The sequence below is a fragment of the Mobula birostris genome, chromosome 8, assembly GCF_030028105.1.
Source record: "Mobula birostris isolate sMobBir1 chromosome 8, sMobBir1.hap1, whole genome shotgun sequence".
Taxonomy (NCBI): domain Eukaryota; kingdom Metazoa; phylum Chordata; class Chondrichthyes; order Myliobatiformes; family Myliobatidae; genus Mobula; species Mobula birostris.
The window spans coordinates 98,552,242-98,570,883 of record NC_092377.1 but is presented as its reverse complement, the minus strand read 5'-3'; the positions used below and the strand labels follow the sequence as shown (position 1 = coordinate 98,570,883).

Below are 18,642 nucleotides of genomic sequence, written 5' to 3'. Positions count from 1 at the left end.
TATGCTAACCACTACACTACCATGCCGCCCTACTGTTTGGAGGGGTCGTATGCAGAGCTGCTGAAACTTGGAGCTCTCTTTTTAATTTTAGCAATCAGTGCCAATGTTTCCTTTTCAAGGATTTATTCTGACCACGTCTTGAAAGTTTCTATTGAATCCGTTTCCACTGCCCATTCAACCAAAACACTTCAGATCGTAACAACTCACTATTTAAAAGAAAAATAAATTTTCCTTTATCTCCCTCTGGCTCTGCAGCCAATGTTTCTAAATCTGTGGTTACTGACCTTCCTGCCAATAGTGTTGCAGCTGGAGACAATGCCAACACCCTAAGGATCGATTAGTTGATGCAGTCACATCACTGATAAACAATTCAATCCATCAGTGAAGATTCTTCCCATTGTCTTGTGGCAGGATGAGCAATGTAACCTTTGTGGATGAATTACATCAGAAGAGGAATATTGTCTATACTCAGGCTTCAAGGACAATTTATAGACACTTCTGTCTGTCTGTCTGCCTCTCTCCTTCTATTTGTTTGTTCTTCATTTCAAACAGAACAGAGTGATCTGTACTTTGTTAATTAGAGTTAGTAAGGTTTATTACTTTCATTTTGGAGAATTGCTCTTGATAACTGTATATCGAGCAAACGTGCAAAGTAATCCCGCTGATAGTAGGAAAGTCTTCCTTAGGTTGATAAACATGTTATTTCAGTTCATCTCCTGCAAAGAGTGGCTAATTCACAAGGGGACACATGCCACATTTCATTAGCCAGCACATGGAACAAGGATTCTCAGTTACAGTTGCTGGGCTTTGCTAAAGCTTAAACAGACAGCTGACAGAAACTGATGCAGTCTGCGTTTTAGGCTTGTAATGCTCATTTATGTAATGATTGGTGGCATGAAACCCAGGAGAATAACCGATATCCTTTAAAAAAAGACTATGGCAGATCTACAAGAGCCAAGTCCAGATATGCCTGAATGGCTGATGAGTCAATGAGCTTTTGTTGGTCAGCACTGACTCTTGGGAAGGATTTGCATTATTGTGTAAGTCCAACACATTGCTTGGTGCAATTGTAAACACGAGGAATTCTGCAGATGCTGGAAATTCAAGCAACACACATCAAAGTTGCTGGTGAACGCAGCAGGCCAGGCAGCATCTCTAGGAAGAAGTACAGTCGACGTTTCGGGCCGAGACTCAACAGATCAGGCAGCATCTCGGAATACACAGTCACTGTTTTTGGCCAAGATGTCTCTATGTGTGTTGCTCTGGATTTCCGCATCTGCAATATCTCTTGTGTTTATTATTTAATGTACAGATAAGTAATTGGCAGAGTTACGACCTAATCTGCATTCTTTGATTGGTATATCATTGGCACTTCAGAACTGGGCCAGATATCAGAAGAGTAAATAATGTGCACTCACTCAGCCAGGTAAATTACCTTAGAATTTTGGGTGGAGTGTTAAATGCTTATGTTAGATTCATCCTCCAGCACCATCTCAGTAATATCTGATTGTGCTTTTCTATAACAATGCATATACAAGTTGGCACGTGGCCAAGTGGTTAAGGCGTTCGTCTAGTATTTGAAGGTCACTAGTTCGAGCCTTGGCTGAGGCAGTATGTGTGTCCTTGAGCAAGGCACTTAACCACACATTGCTCTGCGATGATACCAGTGCCAAGCTGTATGGGTCCTAATGCCCTTCCCTTGGACAACATCGGTGGCGTGGAGAGGTGAGACTTGCAGCATGGGAAACTGCTGGTCTTCCATACAACCTTGCCCAGGCTTGCACCCTGGAAACCTTCCAAGGCGCAAATCCATGGTCTCATGAGACTAACGGATGCCTATGACAAATTGGCAGGTTCATAGTTAAGAGAAGCTTTGGACTTTGTAAGTTACCACATACAATATCAACCACTCATTTGCTTCCTAATTGTATTGCCAGGGACATCAGTTTAAATTTGAATTGGAGAGAACGAGTATTAGCCCCAGAACAAGCAGACTGTGTGGTTTGATCTTACCCCACAGCCGAGTCCACTCTGCGGCAGGCATTCGATTCTGCGCAGGTCTCCATCGGGTAGCAGGCCAGCTCCACAGCCTGGTTTTGGGCACAGTACTCCCCCCATCTGCAGCACACATTCTTCTGCTCCATAATGCTGGTAACGGTTGTACTACAAATGGAAAATATTCAGCCGTTAAATTACAATAACCCTAATTCGACATAACCAGTGGGCAGTAACTTACAAAAAATGAGGATTGAATCGCTACCATCCAAGCTCTTTTTATGAGCACGGAAATGCTGCACAATGATCCTCTGCTCGGTCACAATTAGCCTTCAATACTACTTGTATTAATTATTTTAGAACTTGAAAAGAATGAAACAAAACAACTTACATGTATATACCCGCAAACACGAGGAAATCTGCAGATGCTGGAATTTCAAACAACACACTTAGTGAACGCAGCAGGCCGGGCAGCATCTCTAGGAAGAGGTACAGTTGACGTTTCGGGCCAAGACCCTTTGTCAGGAATAACTGAAAGAAAAGATAGTAAGAGATTTGAAAGTGGGAGTGGGAGGGGGAGATCTGAAATGATAGGAGAAGACAGGAGCGGGGAGCCAAGAGCTGGACAGTTGATTGGCAAAAGGGATATGAGAGGATCATGGGACGGGAGGACTAGGGAGAAAGAAAGGGGGAGGGGGGAAGACCAGAGGATGGGCAAGGAGTATAGTGAGAGGGACAGAGGGAGAAAAAGGAGAGAGAGAGAAAGAATATATATAAATAAATAACAGATGGGGTACGAGGGGGAGGTGGGGCATTAACGGAAGTTAGAGAAGTCAATGTTCATGCCATCAGGTTGGAGGCTACCCAGACGGAATATAAGGTGTTGTTCCTCCAACCTGAGTGTGGCTTCAGCTTTACAGTAGATGAGGCCGTAGACAGACATATCAGAATGTGAATGGGACGTGGAATTAAAATGTGTGGCCACTGGGAGATCCTGCTGTCTCTGGCGGACAGAGCGTAGGTGTTCAGCGAAACGGTCTCCTAGTCTGCGTTGTGTCTCACCAATATATAGAAGGTCGCATCGGGAGCACCGGACACAGTATATCACCCCAACCGACCCACAGGTGAAGTGTTGCCTCACCTGGAAGGACTGTCTGGAGCCCTGAATGGTGGTGAGGGAGGAAGTGTAAGGGTATATGTAGCACTTGTTCTGCTTACAAGCGTGAGTGTCAGGAGGGAGATCGGTGGGGAGGGATGGGGGGGGGACAAATGGACAAGGGAGTCGCGTAGGGAGCGATCCCTGAGGAAAGCTGGTGGGGGGGAAGGAAAGATGTGCTTAGTGGTGGGATCCCGTTGGAGGTGGTGGAAGTTACGGAGAATTATACGTTGGACCCGGAGGCTGGTGGGGTGGTAGGTGAGGACAAGGAGAACCCTATTCCTAGTGGGGTGGCGGGAGGATGGGGTGAGAGCAGATGTGCGTGAAATGGGAGAGATGTGTTTGAGATCAGAGTTGATGGTGGAGGAAGGGAAGCCCCTTTCTTTAAAAAAGGAGGACATCTCCTTCTTCCTGGAGTGAAAAGCCTCATCCTGAGAGCAGATGCGGCGGAGATGGAGGAATTGCGAGAAGGGGATGGCATTTTTGCAAGAGACAGGGTGAGAAGAGGAATAGTCCAGATAGCTGTGAGAGTCCATAGGCTTATAGTAGACATCAGTAGATAAGCTGTCTCCAGAGATAGAGACAGAAAGATCTAGAAAGGGGAGGGAGATATCAAAAATGGACCAGCTAAACTTGAGGGCAGGGTGAAAGTTGGAGGTAAAATTAATGAAGTCAACGAGCTCAGTGTGCGTGCAGGAAGCAGCGCCACTGCAGTCGTCGATGTAGCGAAGAAAAAGTGGGGGACAGATACCAGTATAGGTTTGGAACATGGATTGTTCCACAAAGCCAACAAAAGGGTAGGCATAGCTGAGACCCATACGGGTGCCCATGGCTACACCTTTAGTTTGGAGGAAGTTGGAGAAGCTAAAGGAGGAATTATTAAGAGTAAGGACTAATTCCGCTAGACGGAGCAGAGTGGTGGTAGAGGGGAACTGGTTAGGTCTAGAATCCAAAAGAAGCGGTGAGCTTTGAAACCTTCCTGGTGGGGGATGGAAGTATATAGGGACTAGACATCCAGGGTGAAAATAAAGTGGTGGGGACCAGGGAACTTAAAATCATCGAAAAATTTCAGAGCGTGACAAGTGTCACGAACATAGGTAGGAAGGGATTGAACAAGGGGGGACAAAACAGTATTGAGGTATGCAGAAATGAGTTCGGTGGGGCAGGAGAAAGCTGAGACAATGGGTCTACCTGGACGGGCAGGTTTGTGGATCTTGGGTAGGAGGTAGAAACGGGAAGTGCGGGGTGTGGGAACTATAAGGTTGGTAGCAGTGGATGGGAAATCCCCTGAGTGGATAAAGTAAAGGATCCACGGTCCCCTCTACTGTAAAGATGAAGCCGCACTCAGGTTGGAGGAACAACATCTTATATTTTGTCTGGGTAGCCTCCAACCTGATGGCATGAACATTGACTTCTCTAACTTCCGTTAATGCGCCATCTCCTCATCGTACCCCATCTGTTATTTATTATATATATATTCTTTTTCTCTCTTTCCTTTTTCTCCCTCTGTCCCTCTCACTATACTCCTTGCCCATCCTCTGGGCTTCCCCCTTGCCCCTTTCTTTCTCCCTAGACCTCCCGTCCTATGATCCTCTCATATCCCTTTTGCCAATCAACTGTCCAGCTCTTGGCTCCATCCCTCCCCCTCCTGTCTTCTCCTATCATTTCAGATCTCCCCCACCCCCTCCCACTTTCAAATCTCTTACTAGCTCTTCTTTCAGTTAGTCCTGACGAAGGGTCTCCGCCCGAAACTTCGACTGTACCTCTTCCTAGAGATGCTGCCTGGCCTGCTACGTTCACCAGCAACTTTTATGTGTGTTACATGTATATACCACTTTTTTTTTCTGTTCAAAGAGTTTGACAGTTTTAGATAATGATTATGGTACTCTCATTTTCTCACAGCAAATGCACCACTTCTTTAAGTAAAGTAAAATGGCTCCACTGTGAATCTGGAGTTAATAGAGGCCTGGCAGAAGATTATTTGATGATAGCAATGCATATTTGAAGAGCTATTGATACTTTCTGAAGAATATTACTGATGGCTGGGGCCACCCATCTTGTAAAGACACTGGCTAGAAGAAGGCAATGGCAAACCAGTTCTGTAAAAAAATTTGCCAAGAACAATCATGACCATGGAGACCTTTTCACTGCCCACATCGTATGACATGGCACATAATTGATGATGATGAACACACATAAAATTAGATTTTTGTGACATGTCAAAGAGCCATGTATATTGTGTAGGTTATCCAAAAGTGTCAAGTATTCCCGATTAGTCTCTCAATCCACGCTTGGTGTGAAGTAAACTCTTGAAGCTGTGAATTTGCCTAAGAGTGAATTTGTGTGCTGGTGTTACTCTTTCAATGAGGGGTTTAATGAGGGGAATGTTTGATGTGTCCTGGCCCTGTACGGTGATTGTTCCAGTCGGTGCTCTTTGCTGGCAGCCCACTGCAAACTATTTTCTGGGCCACAGCTTTTGTGATTTGTTCAGTCGCGTATTTGACAGCAGTTGTTTCTGCATGCACCCTTCATTCAGTTTTACAGAAACACATCTTCTTTCTGTGCACTCCAGTGAAACACACACGACTCAATATTCACCTTTGAGCAAAGAGCAAGGCAGCAACCATTTCCCTCCAATCATGAGCAGCCTACATGAACATTGCTAATCCTGTAGCACAGACATGGGGAATTTTATACTCCAGTTTCATTACAGACCATCATCTATCAAAAAATGATCAATAGGCAAGAATGAAAATCTTTCTATTTTGCATTGAACGTCTCTTTAGATCTCAGGATCTGAATATGATCTGCTCCTTCCCCTTAACCCTCATGGGTGAGAGTTCAAAAGCAGAATCAGGTTTAATATCACCAGTATATGTCATGAAATTTATTAACTTAGCTGCAGTAGTACAATGCAATACATGATAAATACATAAAAAATAAGTAAATTAATTACAGTAAATATAAATATTATATTAAATAGCTAAATTAAAAGTAGTGCAAAAATCAAAATAATAAAAAGAAAAAAAAGTGAGGTAGTGTTTATGGATTCAATATCCATTTAGGAATTGGATGGCAGAGGGGAAGAAGCTGTTCCTGAATCGCTGAGTGTGTGCCTTCAGGCTTCTGTACTCCTTCCTGATGGTAACAGAAGAGGGCATGCCCTGGGAGATGGGGGTCCTTAATAATGGATGCTGCTTTTCTGAGGGACCGCTCCTTGGATACTAAGGTGGAGCTGACTAATTTTACGACTCTCTGTAGCTTTTTTTGATCCTGTGCAGTAGCTTCCTGCCTCCCCCCCACCTTCCCGTACCAGACGGTAATGCAGCCAGTCAGACTGCTCACCACAGTACATCTGTAGAAGTTTTCAAGTGTTTTAGGTGGCAAAACAAAATCTCCTCAAACTCCTAATGAAATACAGCTGCTGCCTTGCCTTCTTTATAACTGCATCGATATGTTGGGACCAGGTTAGATCCTCAGAGATCTTCACACCCAGGAACTTGAAATTGCTCACTCTTTCCCCTTCTAATCCCTCGCCTCCCCCTTTCTGAAGTCCACAATCAGCTCTTTGGTCTTACTGAAATTACGTGCAAGATTGTTACTGCGACTCCACTTCAACTAGCTAGGATGTCTCACTCCTGTATGCCCTCTCATCTCCATCTGAGATTCTGCCAACAATGGTTGTGTCATCAGCAAATTTACAGATGACATTTGAGCTATGCCTAGTGAACCATTCATGGGTACAGAGAGAGAGTAGAGCAGAGGGCTAAGAACACATCCCTGAGGTACGCGAATGTTGATCACCAGAGGAGGAGATATTATTAACAATCCACACAGATTGTGGTCTTCTGGTTTAGGAAGTTGAGGATCCAATTTCAGAGGGAGGTACAGAGGTCCAGGTTCTGTAGCTTTTCAATAAGGACTGTGGGAACGACGGTGTTAAATGCTGAGCTGTAGTCAACAAACTGCATTCTGACATTGGAGTTTGTGTTGTTCAGGTGATCCAAGGCCACGTGAAGAGCCATTGAGATTGTGTCTGTTGTTGACCTGTTGTGGTGATAGGTAAATTGCAGTGGGTCCAGGTCCTTGCTGAGGCAGGAGTTCAGGCTAGCCACGACCAACCTCTCAAAGCATTTCATCACTGTACATGTGAGTGCTACTGGGTGATAGTCACAAAGGCAGCTCACACTACCCTTCTTGGGCACTGATGTTATTGTTGACCTTTTGAAGTAGGTGGGAACTTCTGACCAAAGCAGTGAGAGGTTGAAAATGTTCTTGAATACACCTGCCAGTTGGTTGGCACAAGTTTTCAGAGCCTTACCAGGTACTCCATCGGGGCCTGCTGCCTTGCGAGGGTTCACCCTCCTGAAAGACAGCCTGACTTCGGCCTCCGAGACGGAGATCACAGGATGACTGGGTGCAGCAGGGATCTCAACAGCTGAAGTTATATTCTCCCTTTCAAAGTGGGCATAAAAGGCATTGAACTCATATGGTAGTGAAGCATCAATGTCATTCATGCTATTGGGGTTTGCTTTGTAGGAAATAATGTCCTGCAAACCCTGCCAGAGTTGACGTGCATCTGGAGTCGCCTTCAACCTCACTCGGAATTGTTACTTCACCCTTGAAATAGCCCTCCACAAGTCATAGCTCGTTTTTTTGTACAGACCTGGGTTGCCAGGCTTAAATGCCACAGATCTAGCCCTCAGCAGACAACGAATCTCCTGGTTCATCCATGGCTTTTGGTTTGGGAATGTACAGCAAGTTTTCGTAGGCACACACTCATCCACACAGGTTTCAATGAAGTCAGTAACAACTGCGGCATACTCATCCAGATTTGAAGATGAATCCCTGAATACAGTCCAGTCCATTGATTCAAAGCAGTCCGGTAAGTGCTCCTGTGCTTCCCTTGTCCATACCTTCTTGGTCCTCTCTACTGGTGCTGAAGTCTTCAGTCCCTACCTATTCTCAGGGAGTAGAAGTACAGCCAGGTGATAAGACTTTCCAAAGTTCACTGTATAGTTATTTAAAAAGATGCAAAATACCAATTCTGTTCCAAGGTGTTGCTGGAACAAGATGCACATTTAAGGTACCTGCTGTACTGGTGAGGGTAAAAGAGCACACAGAGCTAATGCCAGCTGCAGGTACGCAGAAGTGACAGTAATGTCGATCAGTATAGTTCTGATATGGCAACAGGGTTACCGTTCCTACCCTGGCACAGGGAGAATCACTTCTCCACCACGAGCATTTAAAGAGATCATCAATAAATATCAGATTTATCCCTGGTTGACTGGAGGAATTGCCTGCAACGGTTAAGACAATCACTTTACAGTACAGTGTTAGTGATTACCAATCAGGGTGCGCTTCTTGCCACTGCCTGTATGGAGTTTGTATGTTCCACCTGTGACTGTGTGTGTTTCCTCCAGGTGCTCCAGTTCCCTCCCGCGTTCCAAAGACACACGGTTAGGGAGAGTAGGTTGTGGGCCTGCTATGCATGGCAATACTTGTGGGCTACGTGGCACAACCCTCAGACAGAGTTGGTTGTTGGTGCAAAATGATGTATTTCACTGTGTTTCAATGTTTTGAAGTACATGTGACAAATAATTAAAAAAAAAGGGGAGGTGTAGATGCGGGAGAAAGGGTTTTCCACATGTGACTGCTCCCCATGGTATACAAGGAATAACTCTCTTACCGGAATCTCCAGGAAGGAAGAGTACATAAGTTGTCTTAAGGATATTCTCACACCACCCATTGCAGCCATAACTCTGCAACTAGAGCAGGGAATAGACCACATTGCTAGTAGCAGTCAAGAAACTTTTATGTAGCTGCATTCTTTCGGGCTGAAGGATATATATTTGCAGAGTCTTACAGTTTGATGTTCACCTGCTGGGGTAGTCTATTGTGTCCAGTGCCCCCAATGCAGCCTGTTCTACTGTGGTGAGACCCGTCGTAAATTGGGGGATCGCTTCGTTGAGCAGCTCCACTCCATTTGCCACAAGCGGGACTTCCCTGTGACCCAAACATTTTAATTCTGATTTCCATTCTCGTTCCGACATGTCAGTCCATGGCCTCCTCTTGTGCCAAGATGAGGCCACCCTCAAGATGGAGGAGCAACACCTTATATTCCATCTCGGTAGCCTCCAACCTGATAGCATGAACATCGATTTCTCCTTCGGGTAAAAAAAAAAATTCCTCCCCATTCCCTATTTCTTTATTCCCACCTCTGATATTTGACCTCTTGTCACCTGCTTATCACTTCCCCCTCGGCCCTGTCCTCCTTCCCTTTCTCCTATGGTCCACTCTCCTCTCCTATCAGATTCCTTTTTCTCCAGCCCCTGACCTTGCCCACTTGCTTGGCTTCACCTATCACCATCTAGCTAGCCTATCTCCCCACCCCCCACCTTTTTATTCTGGTATCTTCCCCCTTTTTTCCAATCCTGAAGAAGGGGCCTGGCCCAAAACGTCGACTGTTTATTCATTTCCACAGATGCTGCCTTCCTGCATTTTGTGTGAGTTGCCTTTGATGTTCACTGTGTTTTTCTAGAGGTACGACTGGGCCTTCTGGCCCAACAGGCCTGCACTGTCCAATTACACCCATGTGACCAATTAACCTACTGACCAATATCCTTGGAGGAAACTCACGCTGACACGGGGAGAACGTACAAATTCTTTATTAAGGGAGAACAAAAACGCTCCCTATTTCAAACATGCTAACTATGTAGTTTTTCCCCCCACTGTTTCATGAGCAGGCAGAGTGTGCAGGCACTGCAACTTCACGATTGCTGCAGGTGGCTGAGTGATACCGTGGTTACAGCTGCTGCATCCAACTTCCAGGGACCTGGTTCTGATTCAAACAGGAGATGAATATTCACTGCCTGTTTGTGGCTTTGCTGACAAAGGATATCAATATTTTCTACTCTGGAACAAAAGTGATTCCATTCTCAACACCAAGCCAACTGGAACCTGGCTGCTGGTGACTACTATGTCCTGCAGGGGCGGATGTTGGAGACCGCTTCTTTTTGTGTGGTATGTCAATGATTTGGGTGATGGAATTGATAGCTTTGTGGCTATGTTTGCAGACAATACAAAGATAGATAGAGGGGCAGATAACGTTTTGGAAGTAGGGAGTCTGTAGAAGGACTCGGACAGATTAGGAGAATGGGCAAAAGGTGGTTGATAAAACACAGAGTACTGAAGAGTATGGCCATGCACTTTAGTGGAAGGAATAAAGGCATGGACTAAACGGGCAGCAAATTCAGAAATCACAAGTGCTAAGGGACTTGGGAGTCCTTGTGCAGAATTCCTTAAAGGTTAACCTGCAGGCTGAATTGGTAATGTGGAAGACATTTGCAGTGTCTGCATTCATTTTGAGAGGCCTAGAATATAAAAGCAAGGATATGATGCTGAGATTTTATAAGGCATTGGTCAGAGTGCATGGAGTATTGAGAGCAGTTTTGAGCCCCTTACCTAAGAAAGGGTGTGTTGGCATTGGAGAGGGTTCATGAGAATGATCCCAAGAATGAAAGGATTAATGAATGAGGAGTGCTTGATGGCTCTGGGCCTGCACTTGCGGGAATTTGGAAGAATGAAGGCTACCTCATTGAAAGCTATTGAATATTGAAAGGCCTAGACAGAGTGGACATGGAGAAGATGTTTCCAATAGTGCACCAAAATAGAACCAAGGGACACAGCCTCAGCAAAGAAGGATGTCCCTTTAGCACAGATGGGGAAAGATTTCTTTAGCCAGAGGGTGGTGAATCTGTGTACTTCATTGCCACAGACAGTTGTGGAGGCCGGGTTGTTGGGTATATTGAACATGGAGATTGATAGGTTCTTGATTAGTAAGGGTGTCAATGTTAGGGGGAGAAGGTGGGAGATTGGGGTTGAGAGGGATAATAAATCAGACTTGAATAAATGGCAGAGCAGATTTGATGGGCCAAATGGCCCAATTTCACTCCTATGTCTGACTTCTGGTGTGACTGCAATGAACAAATGGATGAGCAATAATTTTCTAAAACCTATACAGTATTAAGATATAACTGAAATACTTTTAGTTGGTTTCAGGAGAAATAAACTTCTTGATAAACTTGAGAACCTCGCTCCCCTTGTAAAGTTAAAAGTAACAAGCGTGTCATCCTTGATTCTGTGATGGGATCCTGAATTACCCCTATGAACTGTGCTCGTTTACCCCTATGAACGGTGCTTTTGGAAAGAGAGAGAGAGAGAGAGATAGAAACATAGAAACGTAGAATAGTACAGCACATTACAGGCCCTTAGATCCACAATGTTGTGCCGACCCTCAAACCCTGCCTCCCATATAACCCCCCACCTTAAATTCCTCCATATACCTGTCTAGTAGTCTCTTAAACTTCACGAGTGTATTTGCCTCCACCACTGACTCAGGCAGTGCATTCCACGCACCAACCACTCTCTGAGAAAAAACCTTCCTCTAAAATCCCCCTTGAACTTCCCACCCCTTACCTTAAAGCCATGTCCTCTTGTATTGAGCCAAGGTGCTCTACCTATTCCACTCTACCTATTCCTCTTATTATCTTGTACACCTCTATCATGTCTCCTCTCATCCTCCTTCTCTCCAAAGAGTAAAGCCCTAGCTCCCTTAGTCCCTGATCATAATGCATACTCTCTAAACCAGGCAGCATCCTGGTAAATCTCCTCTGTACCCTTTCCAATGCTTTCACATCCTTCCTATAGTGAGGTGACCAGAACTGGACACAGTACGCCAATTGTGGCCTAACCAGAGTTTTATAGAGCTGCATTATTACATCGTGACTCTTAAACTCTATCCCTCGACTTATGAAAGCTAACACCCCATAAGCTTTCTTAACTACCCTATCTACCTGTGAGGCAACTTTCAGGGATCTATGGACATGTACCCCCAGATCCCTCTGCTCCTCCACACTACCAAGTATCCTGCCATTTACTTTGTACTCTGCCTTGGAGTTTGTCCTTCCAAAGTGTACCACCTCACGCTTCTCCAGGTTGAACTCCATCTGCCACTTCTCAGCCCACTTCTGCATCCTATCAATGTCTCTCTGCAATCTTCGACAATCCTCTACACTACCTACAACACCACCAACCTTTGTGTCGTCTGCAAACTTGCCAGCCCACCCCTCTACCCCCACATACAGGTCATTAATAAAAATCACGAAAAGTAGAGGTCCCAGGACAGATCCTTGCGGAACACCACTAGTCACAATCCTCCAATCTGAATGTACTCCCCCCACCACCACCCTCTGCCTTCTGCAGGCAAGCCAACTCTGAATCCACCTGGCCAAACTTCCCTCGATCCCATGCCTTCTGACTTTCTGAATAAGCCTACCGTGTGGAACCTTGTCAAATGCCTTACTAAAATCCATATAGATCACATCCACTGCACTACCCTCATCTATATGCCTGGTCACTTCCTCAAAGAACTCTATCAGGCTTGTTAGACACGATCTGCCCTTCACAAAGCCATGCTGACTGTCCCTGATCAGACCATGATTCTCTAAATGCCCATAGATCCTATCTCTAAGAATCTTTTCCAACAGCTTTCCCACCACAGACATAAGGCTCACTGGTCTATAATTACCTGGACTATCCCTACTACCTTTTTTGAACAAGGGGAAAACATTCACCTCCCTCCAATCCTCCGGTACCATTCCTGTGGACAACGAGGACATAAAGATCCTAGCCAGAGGCTCAGCAATCTCTTCCCTTGCCTCATGGAGCAGCCTGGGGAATATTCCGTCAGGCCCCGGGGACTTATCCATCCTAATGTATTTTCACAACTCCAACACGTCCTCTCCTTTAGTATCAACATGCTCCAGAACATCAACCTCACTCATATTGTCCTCACCATCATCAAGTTCCCTCTCATTGGTGAATACCGAAGAGAAATATTCATTGAGGACCTCGCTGACTTCCACAGCCTCCAGGCACATCTTCCCACCTCTATCTCTAATCGGTCCTACCTTCACTCCTGTCATCCTTTTGTTCTTCATATAATTGAAGAATGTCTTAGGGTTTTCCTTTACCCTACTCGCCTAGGCCTTCTCATGCCCCCTTTTTGCTCTTCTCAGCCCCTTCTTAAGCTTCTTTCTTGCTTCCCTGTATTCCTCAAAAGACCCAGCTGATCCTTGCTTCCTAAACCTCATGTATGCTGCCTTCTTCCACCTGACTAGATTTTCCACCTCACTTGTCACCCATGGTTCCTTCACTCTACCATTCTTTATCTTCCTCACCGGGACAAATTTATCCCTAACATCCTGCAAGAGATCTCTAAACATCGACCACATGTCCATAGTACATTTCCCTGCAAAAACACCATCCCAATTCACACTGCAAGTTCCAGCCTTATAGCCTCATAATTTGCCCTTCCCCAATTAAAAATTTTCCTGTCCTCTTTGATTCTATCCTTTTCCATGATATCGTTAAAGGCCAGGGAGCGGTGGTCACTGTCCCCCAGATGCTCACCCACTGAGAGATCTGTGACCTGACCCGGTTCATTACCTAGTTGTTGTTGTTGTTGTTCGTCCTTTGTAGTCGAAGATGACCATGGTTTCAAAGTCAAATGGGAGATTGGTGGGCTGTGGGTCCGGAGGTGACTGATGAGGCCAATCCGGGCCCTGAAGGCTCGCCCACATGTGGGACACAAGTGGGTGGGTGCTGTTGTGGCAGTGGATGCTGCTCGGGCCTTGCGCACAGCACGCTTTCGTTGCGTCTCGATGATGCGCCTGACTTCAGCTGCACGGGCTCCTGTGGTGATCTTGCTGCGCCAAGCTGGACAGTCGAGGGCAAGCGTCTCCCACGTGTTGATGTCGACACCCAGGCCTTTGAGGGACGCTTTCAGGCAGTCTTTGTAACGTTTCTTCTGCCCTGACACAGTTCTCCGTACAGCAGCTGCTTAGGCAACCGGCTGTCTGGCAATCTGACCACATGTCCAGCCCAACTGGCTTGGGCTTTCAGCAGGAGGGTGTAGACGCTGCAGAGACCAGCTCGTTCCAGGATTTCCGTGTTGGGGACTTTGTCCTGCCACCTGATGTGGAGGAGTCCGCGGAGACAGCTCAGGTGAAAATGGTTGAGCTGTTTGGCGTGTCTGCTGTAGACATTACCTAGTACTAGATCTAGAATGGCATTCCCCCTAGTCAGCCTGTCCACATACTGTGAGAGGAATCCGTCCTGGACACTTTACAAACTCTACCCCATCGAAACCCTTGGAACTGCTCACAGCATGTTGATACTTCCCAAGGACATTTGTCTGCTTGCATTTCTTACACAGAGAGAGGAAGGTGGAGTTATTTGAGTGATAGTTGATTCTCAGCGCAGGAAGATAAAATAGAAGGTCAGATGATAGACCTCAGACACATGTTTTGGACACTGAATGAGCTTTGTTGTGCCTGCAGGAAAAGTGGGTTTTTGGAGGATCGATCAGGCAGATCGATCAGCGGCACTTGCAGTGAAAAGGAAAGGCGGTGACTGGTGGGGAGTTGTCCATGTGTCCACCCTTACCTGGGTGATAGCTCCACCACAGAAAACCGGTCCCCTTTGTTGTGGTCACAGTCGGTGATTTTTAAAGGATTTCGGAGGACAACGAGAAGATCGACGGCGTCAGCTCACCTGAAGACTCAAGTCTCTCCCTCTCTCTCTCTCTCTCCATCACTACTCAACTCAACACCATGAACCGAACTGAACTGAACTTTACTCATCATCGTAAGACTGTATCTTTATACCCCTAGACTTGAAGAAGCTTGGTTTTTCACTTATATTTCCACACTTACTGATATTACTTATATATATATATATATATATATATATATATAAAATCATTGCTAACCTGTTTGATTTATCTACATTTATATTACTGTGTTGTGTAGTTACTAATAAATATTATTAGTTAATAGCAATACTTCAGAAGCGTTTTCTATTTCTGCTGGTTCATTATTCCCGTCACGGGGTACGTGACAATTCAGATTTCAATTTTAAATCCCACACCTACACATAAGAAATTTTGCTAAAATACACCTGTTTCTGCATGTAATACTGAAAAACTAATTCACACCTTTACAATAAATAGACTAGATTACTGCTATACACTTTTTACTGTATTATAAACCAATCTATTGACAAACTTCAACTCATTCAGAAAGCCACTGCTAGTCTTTTAACTAAACCAGGATGAGGGAGCATGTCAGTCCCATCTTAATTACTCTGCATTGGCTTCCTGTGCCTTTTAGAATTGATCTTAAAGTTCTCATATTTGTTTTTAAAGCTCCTAATGGTCTGGGACCTGAGTATATCACAGAATTGCTTTCATTTTATAATCCTGCCCGAGCTCTCAGGTCTTCTTCCATCAGTCTCTTAAATGTAAACAATTTCCCTCAAAAGATAATCGGCAAATTAGCTTTCTTGAACTAAGCTCCTAAACTGTGAAAGTCAATACCTAAAAATACAAAGGATGCAAATTCAGTTGACACTTTTAAATGCCAAATCAAAACCAATTTGTTTAATCTTGCTCTTAACTAACATCTTTTTGTCTTATTATTATTATTATCATTATTATTATGGTCCTACGCAAGGGAAGGCCACAGCCGATCTGCTGGAGGAACTCAGCAGATCGAATGCCATCTGTGAAGAGAAAGGAATTGATGAAGTTTTGGGTTAAAATTCTGCATCAGGACTGATTGCTCAAGATTCTATCATCAGCCGTCTCTTGTGTTCTAGTCACACTGGGTTTGTACTCTCTAGGGTTTAGGACAATGAGAGTTGATTCCATGAAAGCACAGGAAAGTCTAATGGGGATTGGATGTATGGACGGTTTGGGTGTCAAGAATAGACAGTCACAGTCTCAATATAATGGGCCACCTGTTCAGGACAGGGCTGAAAAGAGATAATTACTCTCTGGAATTCTCTGTCTTTAGTGGGATGTGGAGTCAGTCACTGAGACAGACACCCTTTCTCCTCTAAACCTGCTATTCCTTTTTCTCAGTTCCTTTGGCTCCATTGCATCTGTCCCCAGGATGAGGCTTTCCTTTCCAGGACATCAGAGGTGTCCTCCTTCTTCAAAGAAAAGAGTTTCTCTTCTTCCACTATTGATACTGCCTTCACCCACATCCCCTCCATTTCCCAGGCATCTACGCTCACCCCATCTTCCTGCTGTTTTGACAGGGATAAAGTTCCTCTTGTCCTCACCTAACACCCCAGGAACCTCCACATCCAACACATCATTCCCTGCAACTTCCACCATCTTCAATATCTTAAACACATCTATAGTTTCTCTCCCTCCCAAATCTCCACTTTCCACAGGGACAGCTCTTGTCCATCCATCCCTCCCCACTAATCTCCCTCCTGGCACGTATCCCTGCAAGGGACCAAAATGCTACACCTGCCCTTTCACCTCCATTCAGGGCCCCAAACAGTCCTTCCAGGTGAGGCAACACCTCATCTGCAAGTCTACTGTGTCTGGTGCTCCTGATGCGGCCCCCTCTGCATTGGTGAGACCTGATGTAGCTTAGGGGACCACATTGTCAAGCACTCTACATCATCTGCAAAAAGCAGAATTTCCCAGCGGCCAGTCATTTTAACTACTATTTCTATTCCCATTCTGACATGTCGGTCTGTGGCCTCCTCTCTGCCTTGATGAAGTCTCTCTCAGGGTGGAGGAGCAACACCTCTTATTCCGTCCAAGTAGCCTCCGACCTGATAGCATGAACATCAATTTCTCCTTTAGGTAATTTTTTTTTTCCTTTCTCCTTTCCCTCTTCTTCCACTCCCCACTCTGGCCTCACCTGCCTATCACCTCCTCCTGGTGCCCCTCCTCCTTCTCTTTCTCCCATGGTCCACTCTCCTGTCTACTCAGGTTACTTTTTCTCCAGCCTTTTGCTTTTTCCACCAATCACCTCCCAGTTTCTTCCTTCTTCCCCCCTCCCCCACCCAATTGGCTTCACATACTGTCTTCTTGCTTGTTCTCCTTTCTCTCCCACCACCTTTTTATTCTGCCATCTTCCCTCTCCCTTTCCAGCCCTGATAAAGGGTCCTGGCCCAAAAAGTCGACTGTTTATTCATTTGATAGATGCTGCTGAGATCCTCCAGCATTTTGTGTCTGTTGCTCTACCACCACCCCTGGCAGGAACTTATCTTTGACATCACCCCCCCCCAATACATTCCTCCAATTACTTTAAAATTATACACCCATTATGCCATTTCTACTCTGGGAAAATATCTCTGGCTATCCATTTCAATCTATGACCTGTATCAAGTCACCTCTCATTCTCTTTTGCTTCAGAGAGAAAAGTCCTAGCTCGCTCAACCTATCCTCAGAAGACATGCTCTCGAATCCAGGCAGCATCCTGGTAAATTTCCTCTGCATTCTCTCTAAGACAGCCCTCCTCATTGAGTTAGCCATCCCATTGGGGGAAGGAGTGGAGGCTGCCCATGAGTGGAAGAGGCTGAAGGACTCAGCTGGCAGCTGAGTGTAAGAAGCTGACTGGAGGACCATCATCTACCCTGCAGAGGTAGGATGCCAGGGATTCATCAGTACATCAACAACAAGACTGGAGCGAGGCTCAGGAGGGTCACCAGAGAGTTGGCTGAAGAGGTGGAAAAGGGCAGCTTTTGGCTGTGCTGAGGAGGAAGGAGAGAAATTGGGGGACCGTCTAACCTCAATGGGAGATGCAAGGAGTGGCAGGGTGATGTCCCTTTCACTGCCCTGCCAATAGGAGATGTACCAGGGATATAAGAGCTGAACCAGGGCTATAAGCTAAACATTAATGAATGGTGGTCCCTGGCTGATGACCCTGCAGCTAACCTAAGGGCACTGTGGGAGGAATGGCAGGCAGCAATGACAAGCAGGAAACAACATCTTCCTGTAAAGTTCATTGAAGCTTCCACATCCCTCCTATAATGAGCCGAGCAGAACTAAACACAATACAGTGGATTCTGGTTAATTGAATCCATTAGAACCAGTACATTTTGGGACCAGTACCAATTAAGCGGCTGCTCCCAATTAGCTGACATTTCATGGAAATAGTTAAAAAGGTATAAAAAGGACAAACTACTGTTTAACTGGGTAACAAATCATGAAAACAGAATAAGCTATCCATAACACCACAGTACCATGAAACTGCATATTAGTTCCTCATAGTTATGGATGCAGGAATTAATCCAATGTACGCTGCTGTGTTTTTGATTGACTGTTAATGAACAAAACCAGTGCAGATTCCTAGTGTAGATAATGGACCGCCTTCATACAATCCTTTTGATGATTGCAACCTTTAAATCTTCATTTTCATTGTGACATTCAAGATGATTGTTGATACCTTCTAATTTGTTTTAGTTCCTAACTTGCTGAAATAGCAAAATCATTTCATTTTCATTCCTGGCTGTTTCTGGGATCTCCAAGGCCGAATGCTTGAAAACATAGTGAGCAAGATACTTCGGAATTGTCATGTTACTTTTTCCTCACCAGCTATCAGTGATAAAAATCACTGCTTTTT

At 45.2% G+C, this 18,642-nt stretch overlaps 1 protein-coding gene across 7 annotated transcripts in view; it reads right to left on the bottom strand.

The window, feature by feature from the left end:
- The window catches only part of prkn (parkin RBR E3 ubiquitin protein ligase), a 1,184,373-nt gene that overhangs the window by 203,938 nt on the left and 961,793 nt on the right, over positions 1 to 18,642 (bottom strand). For 4 of the 7 annotated variants that reach the window (XM_072265746.1, XM_072265747.1, XM_072265751.1 and 1 more), the window contains one exon: positions 2,014 to 2,163. The exons of 1 other annotated variant lie outside the window; for it this stretch is intronic. In XM_072265746.1, the coding sequence (XP_072121847.1) occupies positions 2,014 to 2,163 (150 nt within the window). Of the gene's footprint in view, positions 1 to 2,013; positions 2,164 to 2,386; positions 2,424 to 18,642 lie in introns of all 7 variants that reach the window. 2 more of the 7 variants (XM_072265748.1, XM_072265752.1) reach the window with 1 other exon arrangement.